We start from the raw sequence: 12,690 nt of genomic DNA, 5'->3' as shown, positions 1-12,690 counted from the left end.
GAAAGTAGATAGATTCTTCCCTGTAGCCTCCAGAGAAAGCTAGCCCTGCAAATGTCTTTATTTTGGCCCCATGAAACCTCAGGAACTGTAAGAACATAAATGTGTTTAAATCACTAGTGTGGTAATTTTACGTTAGCATTAAAAATTGAATACAGACATTTATCCAGTGGAATTCTGTTGAGGAATCTGAGATCAAGTGTCTCACTTCATTCCTTTAGCCTCTCCTGGGTAAAGGCATTTTGCATTGTAATCCCTCCTAATGCCTCCTTAAGTAGAAGACACGTATAGTCAGTTTGTAGCTATTGAGCCTCCCTGGCTGCTGGAGAATTTCTTCTTGCATAAGTGTCAGTGTGCTTCATATTTTATGCCTTTGAGACATTGATATAAGAAAAGAATTTCATTTAATTTTATGTCTACCATTTACTTTATTTTTTTTTAAAGATTTTATTTATTTATTTTTAGAGAGGGGAAGGGAGGAAGAGAGGGAGAGAAGCATCGATGCGTGTTTGCCTCTCGTGCGCCCCCTACTGAGCACCTGGCCCACAACCCAGGCATGTGCCCTGACTGGGAATCAAACCGGAGACCCTTTGGTTCACAAGCCAACACTCAATCCACTGAACTCGGGCCATGACTACCATTTACTTTAAATCTTCGTGTCTAAATTTCTACATCTTTAAATTTTAGTTAATTTAAACATTCATTCACTTCATTTTTATCCTTTTCAGCTTTCTCTTCAGTTTCCTTTCAAACATGAGATTATATATGAGTCTGTGTGTATGTATATGTGTGTTTATTTCAAATTAAAATGTACATGAATGAATATATATATACATAGGCACTACTTTAACTTTGAACAGTTGTTTTGGACTCAACAAAATGTTTCCATATATCTCATTTATTTCTTGAAATATTCACCTGAAGTTATTGTTCTTATCCTACATTACTTTCAGAAACAAAGAAATTGAGGCTCAGGTTTAACAATTACATTGAGAAGCCATTAAAGTTTATTGTGCACTTTCTTGACTTACTCACAACTGGAAACATGAAGTATGCACTCTAATTTCTGTATGGTTTTTATTCATCAAACTGTATATTTTAATCATATTCCACTTATGTAATTATACTTCAATAAATCCCTTAACAGGAAAAAAGCCTAGCGATGTATGGATTGGAGTAACATCTAGAGCTCAGGTGGCTGATCCACACTGAGAAATGGTAGACGGTATCTCTTCCAAAAAAAGCAAAGTACAAACTAAAAAAAAAAATTCATAGATACACAAAACAGGCTGATGGCTACTAAAGAGGAAGAAGTGTGGGATGGAGGATGAAGGGGAAGGGGATTCGGAGTATAAACATCTGGTTATAACCTAAGTCATGGGGATGTAAAGTACAGCATAGGGAATACAGTCAGTAATACTGTCTTAACTATGTACAATGACGTGTGCCTCTAGATATATTGTAGTCAACACCTTGTGAGGTATATAAATATTGAATCACTATGTTATATACCGGAAATTAATACAATGTTGTATGTCAACTATAAGTAAAAATAAATTTAAAAGGTACAATTGGCGATAATTACATAGGTGAGGCTAATGTAATCACCGTGGTACTCTGAATGTGAAAGAGGAAGGAAAAATATAGAGCTGGTATCAGAGCAAGGTTTAAAAATGCTTCACTGTAAAAATACACTGCTGGCTTTAAAATGGGTAAAGGGAAGTGACATCAGAGAAATGGAAGCGTGAGAGATCACCTTGATCTCTCCCCCAGAGATTTCAACAGTTTAAACAGCTATAATTCAACATAGGCTTCCCTGTGCAATCTCCATGCATGCCTGCGAGATCCACACAGTGAAGCATTTAAAGGTGGTCAAAAGGAACAATCAGGGAAGGCGAGAAGTGATGAGGGACCTGGAAAAGAACACAGCACAGGGGCTCAGCTGCAGCTCTCAAGCAGTTGGCATTCCAGACAAAGAAAAAAAGCCATTGAGCCCTGCTGTGCTAGAGACTCCCAAAACTCACCTTCTGTCACCCTTGGTGTCAGGTTGTGGAGCACTTGATGTGCAAATCCGAAAATGGTTACTATAGAATCACTATTTCTCCTGAGTAAAGATTGTACTCTGTCACTGATTCCTGATTGGGGCGCTGAGGGGACCCCATGGAGGTCCAAGTTCACCATTACCCAGAGGGTAAACAAATAGGGCAGCCAAATTGACCCCAGACACCCCCACCACCAAGCATTGCTGCTACACTGACTGCAGCTACGGGGGTCGGCTTCGGGATTCCACAGAGCTCAAAAACTTGGATTCAGTGCCATCTAATAGAAAATAATAGCAAGACCTCTTCCTAGTAATCTGCTAGAGAACTGCCGCACATACATTCATGCCTTGACAGAGAAGGGACCCATAAAATACCATGATTAACCAAAGTATCAAGGCAGCTTAGAAAGAATATTTAAAAATCTCCAGAAAGCAAACTTGAACACAAGAAAATGACACAGAATTTAAGAGAGCAGTTCCATAAATACTCAACAAGACGCAAGAAAATAAAAACAGACAACTGAATTTCTCATTATAACCACTTTTAAGTGTGCATTCAGTGGTATTAAGTACATACACAATGTCCAACCATCACCACCTTACATTTTCATCACTCCAAACAGAAATTCTGTATTTATTAAGCACTATCCCTCATTTTGACTTCCCAGACTTCCTGTGTGTCTGATAGATTGAGTGTTTGGAGGTAGAGCAGCGATTCTGTGGCCATAAGGGCAAAAGACACTCACTGGGAATCATGGAGCATAAAAAAATAAGACTAGTTCTTTAACAATATCATGAGACGGTCAGAATAGCCCTGAACTCCATCCCTAACTCTACACACGTGAAGTGCAAATAAATAAAGTTTTAATTTATTGAAGGATTTATTGTGGCAGAACTTTCCTTTACTTGAAGCTTAGTGCCATCCCGAACTCAACACACCATTGTAATAAGCGTATCTGTATTTTTGGTAATTGCTGCAAACAAAAGCCTCAGTTGGTTGGATTGTCATTCCATACACCAAAAATGCAGGTTCAATTCCTGGTTGGGCACATACCTAGGTTGCTGGTTCAATCCTTTGTAGGGTCACAAAGAGAAGCAACAAGTGAATGTTTCTCTCTCTCGTTAATGTTTGTCTCTTTCTCTCCCCCTTCTTCTGACTATAAAATCAATAAACATATCCTCAGCAGAAGATTTTTTTTAAAAAGCCTTGACAAATTAGGAGACCTCCAGAAGATAATTATTAAACTAAGTAGGGGAAGGATTGTCAAGGATCATGTATAAAAAACCCAAGGACAAAGCAAAGGGGGCAAAGGATTGAGGGAGAGGGGGTGGGTAGGGGAGAGTGTAGGAGAAACATGGGGAAAACCATAGTTGAACAACAATAAAGAAAGAAAAGACCAAAAAAATGCCATAAGGAGACTAGATTAAAAAATTAGAGATGTTTTTCTCTCCGTAGGTAAATACTTAGTGGTCAGAGAACCTGCCGCCCCCTGAGAAGGAAGCTGCCCGGGCACTTGCACCCCAGCTCACTGCCGTCCCTGCCCGACACCTGAGTCTCCAGAGAGTCTCATGCCTCCTCACCCACACATTCAGGATATTCACAGTGGAACAGCAACTCTGCCTCCTCTTTCAAATTCCACTTCTCTGCTGTCTCTGCATTTCAAATGTCACCTCCTCCAAACAGGCCCCCACCCCCAGCATATACAAGGATCAGACTGGAAATCATTATGAATATGTTAAGAGCAGGGAAATAAAAGAAAAGCACGGTCTACATGAGGAAGCCAAAGAAGATGGTGCCAGGAAGGGAACAGCCCCGTAGCTCTGTTAATCCATGAGTTAAGACCCTGGACTCTAAAAATCTGAAAAGAAAGTTTTATTTCTTTTCAGCCTAGAAATGGCAAGCTGGGGGCAAGGGGCACGACTGGGGGTGTTCACATTCAGAGGGGTAAGACCCTCCAGAGTCGAACTTTCACGTCTGCTCATTAAACAGATTTTTACTCTCACCTTCTTCTCTAAGATCATTCAGCTGGTAGGGAGGGCGTGACTCAGAAATAAGACTTGACTGAGTGGAAGGTGACACAAGTGGTAGACTGTTTGCAGAGGTGGCCCCACTTCTTCGTCTGTTTCCGGTCTTTGGCAATGTGACTGTGAAGCTCTTCCCACCCAGAGCCCGAGCCGATGTTTCCACCCCTAAATCTGGGCTGGATTTAGGATTCTTTATCTCTTTTGGCCGATAAATATGGTGGAAGTGGCAGCGTGTTGCACCGGGCCTTGCCATTTTGGCTGCTCTCGCTTGAACGCTGGCTCAGCCGTGTGAACAATCCAGGTGGGCCTTCCAGAGGAGGAGGGGCCATGCCCCTCACTTATCCCAGCCAAGGCCTCCCTAGATCAGCCACAACAGCTGAGCCCCTAATGTATTGCAAAGCCCAGCCAGGGTCAGCAGACACACCCCCGCTGACCCAGAGCGGACTGCAGACTCAACAGAGAGAGCGGCAGAGACCAGTACACCCCGCCCCTATACAAACCCATTAGAAAATAAGGAATTGTATTAAACTATTTGTTTTTCAGGGTGACTTGGTACACAGCAATAGCAAACTGCTACTGCAATGAAAGTGAACAGAACTGAGGGAAATTGTAATAATCTGCTACTTCTTACTGTTAGCATTTTACTAATATTGGAGGACTGCATTCCCAATCATGCTTTTATTCAAATGTATTTCAATAACTGCGTAAAAGTGAGCCCATTAAGGTTCCTTTCCAGGAAGTCTGGACAGGGTGGCAGGACATGCATGTCTGTGCAGAAAAATGTCTGATCCTTCCTCACATGACTGGGCAGGATTTAAACTCCTGGGTGATTCATTCTTGGATCATATGGACTGAAGACATCCCTGCGTGTAAAGGAGATACAATGTATGATAGTCACACTGGCCACGCACTCTCCTTTTGGTGGATTTGAAAGCATTTAGAACAGGGAAGATATTATACTTAGAGCACTAGAAGGAGTCACATTTATAGAGAGCACGTTGAAAGTGTTCAAGCTGAAACAGGAAAGTAGTTCAGGAAAAAGAACACAAAACCCTCCACACAATTCTTCACTCCTTACACATGCACATCATATTCCAAACTTCAGTCAGTAGATGTGCAGCGTGAAAAATATTTTTCTATAACAATAAATTGTATGGGTATTTTTGCTTCATCATATTTAAGGGCATTTCTTACTTAACCATATTAGAGCAGCCTATTTAGTAAAATGTATATTTCTTAGTAGACCCTTCTTGGAAACATCTATTTGACAGTCGATTTTTGCCAGTGGCTGTGGTAGGCATGTGGACACACAGCTGAATAACAGGATGAAGTAGGTAAAACCAGGAGCCCTGCTATAAAACCTACTAGCATGCTCAAGTCTACAGCATCAAGAAGCACAGTAAAGGTAGTGCTATAGGAAAATAATGACGAACATGTAAGTGAAAACCGTGCTCTCACATGTTCCTCTACAACAAAATCATGTAAATGCCCTCAGTAGCCGAGTGTGGTTCAGTCCAGAGGAGTAGTATAATTCATGACTATTCTTCCAGTAAAACAATAGACAAATTACTTGGAATGACATATCTCATAAGAGGATAAATTAGGCTAAAGTAATTCACGTTAACCCATGAGATGCATGAGAATTTCTAATTATGTGGGGTCCAAAGATTGTATTAATGTGTGCAAGAGCTCTGAGGTTTTGAACCCTGCACTCATGGGCACTTTTTCAGCCTAGTACAGCTGGCCCTTGAAAGCCTACCTGCCAAGGAATCTTTCCAGGGCCCCCTTTATGTCTCTGTTCCTGAGGCTGTAAATGAAGGGGTTCAGCATGGGTGTGACCACGGTGTACATCACTGAGGCTGTTGCACTTGACTGTGAGCTGTGTGTACTGGCAGAGCTGAGGTACACGCCTAGGCTCGTACCGTAAAATAAGGAGACAACGGAGAGGTGAGATGCACAGGTGGAAAAGGCTTTGTACTTCCCCTGAGCTGATGAGATTGCACATATGGAGGACACTATCTTAGAGTAAGAGTAAAGGATCCCAGCCAGGGGACAACCACCCAGCAGCCCAGCTGAAAAATACATCACCATGTCATTAAGAAACGTGTCAGAACAGGCGAGTTGGACCACCTGTTTCAGTTCACAGAAAAAGTGGGGGATTTCCAAGTCTGAGCAGAAGGGAAGATCTAATACCATCAAGCTTTCTATCAGGGAATTCAGGACACTCATGATCCAGGACACAAGAACTAGTCGTCCACAGAACCGAGGGTTCATGATGACTATGTAGTGAAGGGGGTGACAGATGGCCACATGCCTGTCATATGCCATGACAGTAAGGATGAAGTCATCCAACGCTGCAAAATGTATATAAAAATACATCTGGGTGATGCAGCCTGCATAGGTGATGGCTTTGCTCTGTGTCTGGATGTTCACCAGCATCTTCGGGACAGTGGTGGAGGTGAAGCAGATGTCAGCCAAGGACAGGTTGCAGAGGAAGAAGTACATGGGCGTGTGAAGGCGGGAGTCTGAGCTGACGGCCAGGATGATGAGCAGGTTTCCCAGCACAGTGACCAGGTACATGGAGAGGAACAGCCCAAACAGGAGGGGCTGCAGTTCTGGTTCCTCTGAGAGTCCCAGGAGAAGGAATCCTGAAATTTGTGTACCATTGCCTGGTTTCATGTGGTGCAAGTGACTACTAAAAAAATAGAAAAAGATGAATAACTAATTTTCACATTAGCAAGCCTTAGTAACCAAGAATAAATGTTACATTTATATTTTAGAATATGAAAAATAATTTCCATTTTGATGTAATATCTGGTTCCCATTAAGGCATGTCTATTGCCATGTCCCATTAGAATTTCCTTTTCTACCATCAACCCATTCTTCAAACACAAAATACATTCCTGTTTTATTAAGAATATCGTTCATGCATTTGAGGAATATACTTGTATCTTGACTAGACCACGTCCAGGCACTGTTCAGAGTATGGGAAGATGAAATACAGAAGCCTGTAGAAACTAATGATGGACAAAGAACATAATCATATAAACATAATAATATAACATATCCAATGGTGCACATGTTATATAGAAAAGTAAATCATATTAAATGGAGAGAGTAGTGTTCTTTATTTCTCTCAATTTTTTATTGTATTTTCTTATTACCATTTAACCCCCCGTTATCTCCCTCCCCTCCACTATCACCACACAGTTGTCCATGTCCATGAGTCATTTTTCCTTTTTGCTCAACCCCTCCGCCCCCATCCTCCCCCTCAACAGCTGTCATCCTCCTCTTTCTCTATCCATCTGTCCCTATTTTGCTTGTTAGATCAATTTATTCATTAGATTCCACATATAAGTGAAACCATATGGCATTTGTCTTCCTCTGACGTGCTTATTTCACTTAGCATAAAGTTCTCCAGGTCCATCCATGCTGAGCGTGTTCATTTTTATAGAGTTTAGCCAAGACATGCCAACAAGCAACACTTTAACAGACACCTTAAAGAAGACTAAGGGAAAAGCCAAGGGGATGAAGTGTTTGCCACGCAGAAGGAACAGCCAGTGCAAACACCCAGAGGAAAATGGTTGTTTTAGAAAATCAAGGCTCAGAACGAGCCAGTGTGTCAAGGGGCATGAAAGGTGACATCAGAGAATTTTAAAAAACAAGGTGGCCTGTGTGTGGCTGTTGAACTTCAAGTCACATAGGGTCCCTTGTGCACACTAAATAATACTTGCACTTTATTAAGCTGGTTGCAAAAGCATCCAGTGAATTGAAAAGGATCTCCTCCTTAGTCTCTTCTCTTGGTGCGGGCTCTGGCCCCTGTATTGTATATCACCTTGGAATAAATGAATCCAGTTGCCCCTGCTCTGAGCACTGCTTTCGGTTTATGAGGCAAGTGTGCACACACACACACACACACACCCCCACCCACCCACCCATGGCCTCCTCATCTGTTATCTCCACATGTGTCTCACTCACCTTTTAGGCTATGAGTAGATACAACTCAAGCTACCAAACCAAGTATCTTTTTCCAAAAAGAATTTAGACATAGTACCTCGAGATTCCTATGGTAAGCCTCCCATGGACAAATAAGCTTGGGGTTCCCTGTTGGAATGCCCATGCATTTTATGCCCTGTACTTACAGAAACATAAATGCAGAGGGAGAGAGGAATAAAGTGGACATGAGGAAGAAAAAAGACCTAGGGATAGCAAGCTCAGGTGGTCCCTGAGGAAAAATGAGGAAGAAAAGTCTTTGGATTGTGGCAGATTTCCAACCTAATTACACACCCTTGAGGTCAAGAAAAAAATAACAAAGGAGAAAAAAACACATCTGTCCAAAAGACAAAGTAGTTATCAACATACTGCATGGAAACACCTTACAGGTTGACTATCCCAAGTGAAAACTGACGAACAAAATAAAACAGTATTTTACAAAAGGAAATTTTTTTAATTGTATTTATTTATTTTTAGAGAAAGGGGAAGTGGGGGAGAAAGGAGGGAAAGAAACATCAATATGTGGTTGCCTCTAACATGTCGTCTACTGGGGACCAAGCCCGCAACCCAGGTATGTGCCCTGACTGGGAACTGAACAAGTGACCCTTTGGTTCACAGGCCAAAGTTTGGGCTCGCATTCAATCCATTAAACCACACCAGCCAGGTCTACAAAAGGAAATATTTTTAATATTAACCAGTGGAAGACTGGTTTTTCCTGTGCCTATTCTATAGTTATTTGACCAGTCATTTTTTATAAGGTTAAATGCAGATGAGACAAATCCCTTCCTCGCTTTCCTCATGTGGCTTCTTTATTTTTCTTGGACTTTGGGTTTTCATCTAATTTTTGACAAATCAATAAGCAATGTCTAATTCTTCTTCTGGTCTTCACCCGAAGGGCAAAGGCCTCTCCAGGACATGATCAATAAAGCCTGCACATGCCATGATAATCCATCCCTTTACACGGAGTAAATGTCTTCATGTGACTTAAGACCGAATACGTTGTCATACACTGTTTCCCCATACTCTGCCTTCCCCATCACAATGTCAGAGCTGAACAAGCAGGGTTTCACCTCTTTTGTTCACCTTTACATTTTCACAAATGTGTGTATATATGTGCACTTACATAGGAACACATATAAGTAAATGTGAAGTTATGAAATGAAAGGAATGGCAGGAAGAATAAAACATGGTTAAACAGAGTGATTTCAAAGCAACTGTGTTACAGAAAATTGAGTGGAGCATCAACAACTGATGAAAACAAGATATAACTACCAATATGCATTACTAGTTAAACTGGCAAAGGCATAGACACAGAAGGCACTGTATAATGTTCCTAGACATTATGGCAAAGCAGAGGCTCAGTTTTATTCATTAAATGAATCAAGAATTAGACTTCTGTATATAAGTACATTTAGCACATGGTAAGGTTGCTTTTCAATATACTCGGAAAGATTGGATTGTTGAATAAAAGTGGAAAAATAAATATCCACCGGGAAGAAATTGAAGTTGATCTCCTACCTCAGCCATGTTACATAAAATCTGAGGGCTTGCCTAGGTACTGGAAGAGTAACCAGTCCTTTTCAGGTGAACAGATAGAAAACTACACATTAATATTGATGGGTGGGCCAAACCACCCTAATTCAGTCAAGAGACTCAGAAGTAATAAGACAATCATATTTAACTAACTAAAATGCAAAACATTTTTATGGCCTAACATCCACCAAAGCCAATTGAGAAATAACAATTTTTCTTTATTTTTTATTTATATTTTCTTAATTTTTATTAAATTAATTGGGATGACTTTGTTTAATAAAATTATGTAGATTTCAGGTGTACAGCTCTATAATACATCACCTGTGCATTGCGTTGTGTGTTCAGCGCCCAAGTCAAGTCTCCTTCCATCACCATTTATCTCCCTTTTACCCTCTTTTACGTCCCTCCACTGTAATAATTTTTGAAAATGATTTAAAAGGCTGACAATGAAAGAATAATAAGCACAGGATAATATTCTAATTAAAAAGACCATCAAAATGAAACTTTGATCAAAATCAGAAAAAGTCCAGAAAACATCAAAAAAGCTCTTTCATACCTGTCAGCCTGGAAAACAATCTTAGACAGGTGTCACATTGACTGGGGTTGAAATTTTAAACAGGTAGCAATTCGGTGCTCTATATTTTTTTTCTGGCAGAACTATAAAGAGTTACAACATTGGGAAAACAAATCTGAAGGCACCTATAAATACTACAAGTACTATGTTCTCTAACTCAAGTTCCTCAGCCTCTGCAGCCTCGACATCCTGGGCCAGGTCTTTGTCTGCGGTGGGTCTCTCCTGGGCACTGCAGGATGTTTAGAGCTACCTGGACTTCACTGACACCTTCCTTGTGACAGCCACAATGCCTCCTAAGACTGCTCAGTGTCCCCTAGGGGAACAGTATTGCCTCTGGTGGAGAACCAGAGTTTTAATGTAACAATCTCAAAGTATTTTCATATATCGTTCTAATAGCAATGTATTGAGAAAGTATACATTAGATTTCAACTGTGAATAGCACAGCAACACCACAGAATGTTATGTAGCTTATGGAAGGTAAAGGTAATCTTTAGTCAAATCTTTATAAAGATTGCCTTCCAGAGGATGGTAGAAGATGATGACAATTTTGAAAACAGAGCTAATCACAAAAGGCCAAAGGAACAATAAAGAACAACAGAGATGTGAACAAACTGGAAGTACGTACGTAGGGTGATTTATTAGCACTAAGTATACAGAAGAACATTCACTTTCATTTTTTTGTTTATACCAAGGATTCACAAGGGAAGAATATAAAAGTAACAGCTGTATTTTTCTTCAGTAAGAAAAGTAAAAAATAGAAAAACAATGGAGAGAATACAATGTGACTGAGTGATAGATTTGAGCCGACACTCTTAATAAATACAATTCCCCACATATGCATACATAAAGGTACGCAAGGACAAACAACAAAGTTAGAGAAAAACCCCTCTAATTCCTTGTTCAGAAGAATGCAATTAAGAACAGGAATGAAATCATTCTGACCCCATTATGCAAATGTCAGGCTTTGCAGACAACTTACAATAAAGGAAACAAATGAATAACCCACAAACATATTCAGGCACAGGTAATGAAGTACTGGCAAAGTTAAGCTATTTGGTGCACCTTCTTTTACTTATCAAATAAATTCTTCCACGTGTGACTCAAATACCCAGAGCAAAAAAGATACTGCGAAATGTATGTCTCGTGACTACACTTGCAAGGTAATATTTGCAAGAAGTATGTTGGATAGGGATCTGTCTCATCGATATGGAAACAGTGTTGAATATACCCCCTGACAGAAATAGAGAAGACCTGCCCTCACTTTGCTGGACTCCTCTCCATGCCGAGTACTCTATTCAGTTGCAAAACTCCCTACTCCCTTTAGCTGCAAAACTCCTTGTACATGTCTGCTTTTCCTTGAGATTCTTCCTGCCTCCCATTGCCACCTCTAATTGGGTTTCCATCAATTAGTTGTCAGCAATGACCTCTGTGTTGCTGAGTTTAATCTCTATTTCTCTTTTTAGGAATACTACGCAGCAGAAAGAAGAACTCCAACCCTTCTCTACAGCAGGGATGGAACAGAGGGCATTATGCTAAGTGAAATAAGCCACATGGTGAAAGACAAATACCATATGGTCTCACCTAAGGGAAAGTAATCAACAAAACAAATAAAAGAGCAAATAGAATCAGGGACTTGGAAATACAGAACAAACTGACAGTGACCAGAGGGGAGGGGGAAAGAAGGTGAAGGGGCAAGCCAAGGAACACAAAGAGAGGACTCACGGAGGCTTGACTGTGGGGGTTGGGATGGACGGTACAGGGGAGAGCAATGGGGAAAAAGGCGGGACAACCGTTACAGAACAACAATAATTTTTTAAAAAAGAAAAAAAAAATCATGAATTAGTTAATCAGGCTACGAAACAACCATAGGACGATGGTTTTCATGAGAACTCAGGTAAACGTGCTTGGCTTTGGCTCTCCCTGACCCTTTCCTGGAGCACCTACTGCACCCTTGGCCTCACCTGACTGGGAACTCTGAGAGGACGTATTCCCAGGGAATAAAGTCCAGCCTCCTGGATGGATGATGATGGGGACTGAAGCTCTCTCCTCAGACAACACAGCGGGAAGGAGACAAGCATTGGTCGCCTAGACAAACGTACGGTTTGAAAACAAGCCGGTCCCATCCAGCCTAAGGTCACACACGCTGAGAGACTGGAGATGAGGAGCTATTTGCAGCTCCCTTTGTCTGCTCATTAGGTGCATTTCCATCTTGTTATTCCAACATCTAATTACAAGATTTCCCTGTGGGTCTAGACAGACGGAAAAGTTCTCCTGGAGATTCTGTGTTCCCAAAAGGCCAGCTAGATGTTCAGTGAATCCAGTTTTTACTAGTTCCTCCTCATAAACCTGTTGGCCTCCAGAAGACAACCTACCAGCACTTTATCCTAACTCTGATTTAAAGTTTTTCCAGATTTAAGACTGAAGATCCAGTCTGGATTAGGAAACTCAAGTCTCCAAATCCTGACTTGTGGTAGGGGCAAAACCCCTGAACTCTACAGAAAATTGCTATTTGTTTATTTATTTTTTC

At 40.9% G+C, this 12,690-nt stretch overlaps 1 protein-coding gene across 1 annotated transcript; it reads right to left on the bottom strand.

Annotated features, from left to right (window-relative positions):
* Positions 1-5,818: 5,818 nt before the first annotated feature.
* Positions 5,819-12,239, bottom strand: LOC129061511 (olfactory receptor 7A10-like). The gene is made up of 2 exons (XM_054562181.1): positions 12,130-12,239; positions 5,819-6,758 (listed from the first exon to the last, which is right to left on the bottom strand). The coding sequence occupies exon 2, from the start codon at positions 6,740-6,742 to the stop codon at positions 5,819-5,821; it is 924 nt and encodes a 307-aa protein (XP_054418156.1). The 5' UTR covers positions 6,743-6,758; positions 12,130-12,239.
* Between the last annotated feature and the right edge of the window lie 451 nt (positions 12,240-12,690).

The sequence above is a fragment of the Pteronotus mesoamericanus genome, unplaced genomic scaffold (genome assembly GCF_021234165.1).
Source record: "Pteronotus mesoamericanus isolate MK-2021 breed Mesoamerican mustached bat unplaced genomic scaffold, CSHL_Meso_final scaffold_636, whole genome shotgun sequence".
In the NCBI taxonomy this organism is placed as follows: domain Eukaryota; kingdom Metazoa; phylum Chordata; class Mammalia; order Chiroptera; family Mormoopidae; genus Pteronotus; species Pteronotus mesoamericanus.
This window is presented reverse-complemented; position numbering and strand designations above follow the sequence as displayed.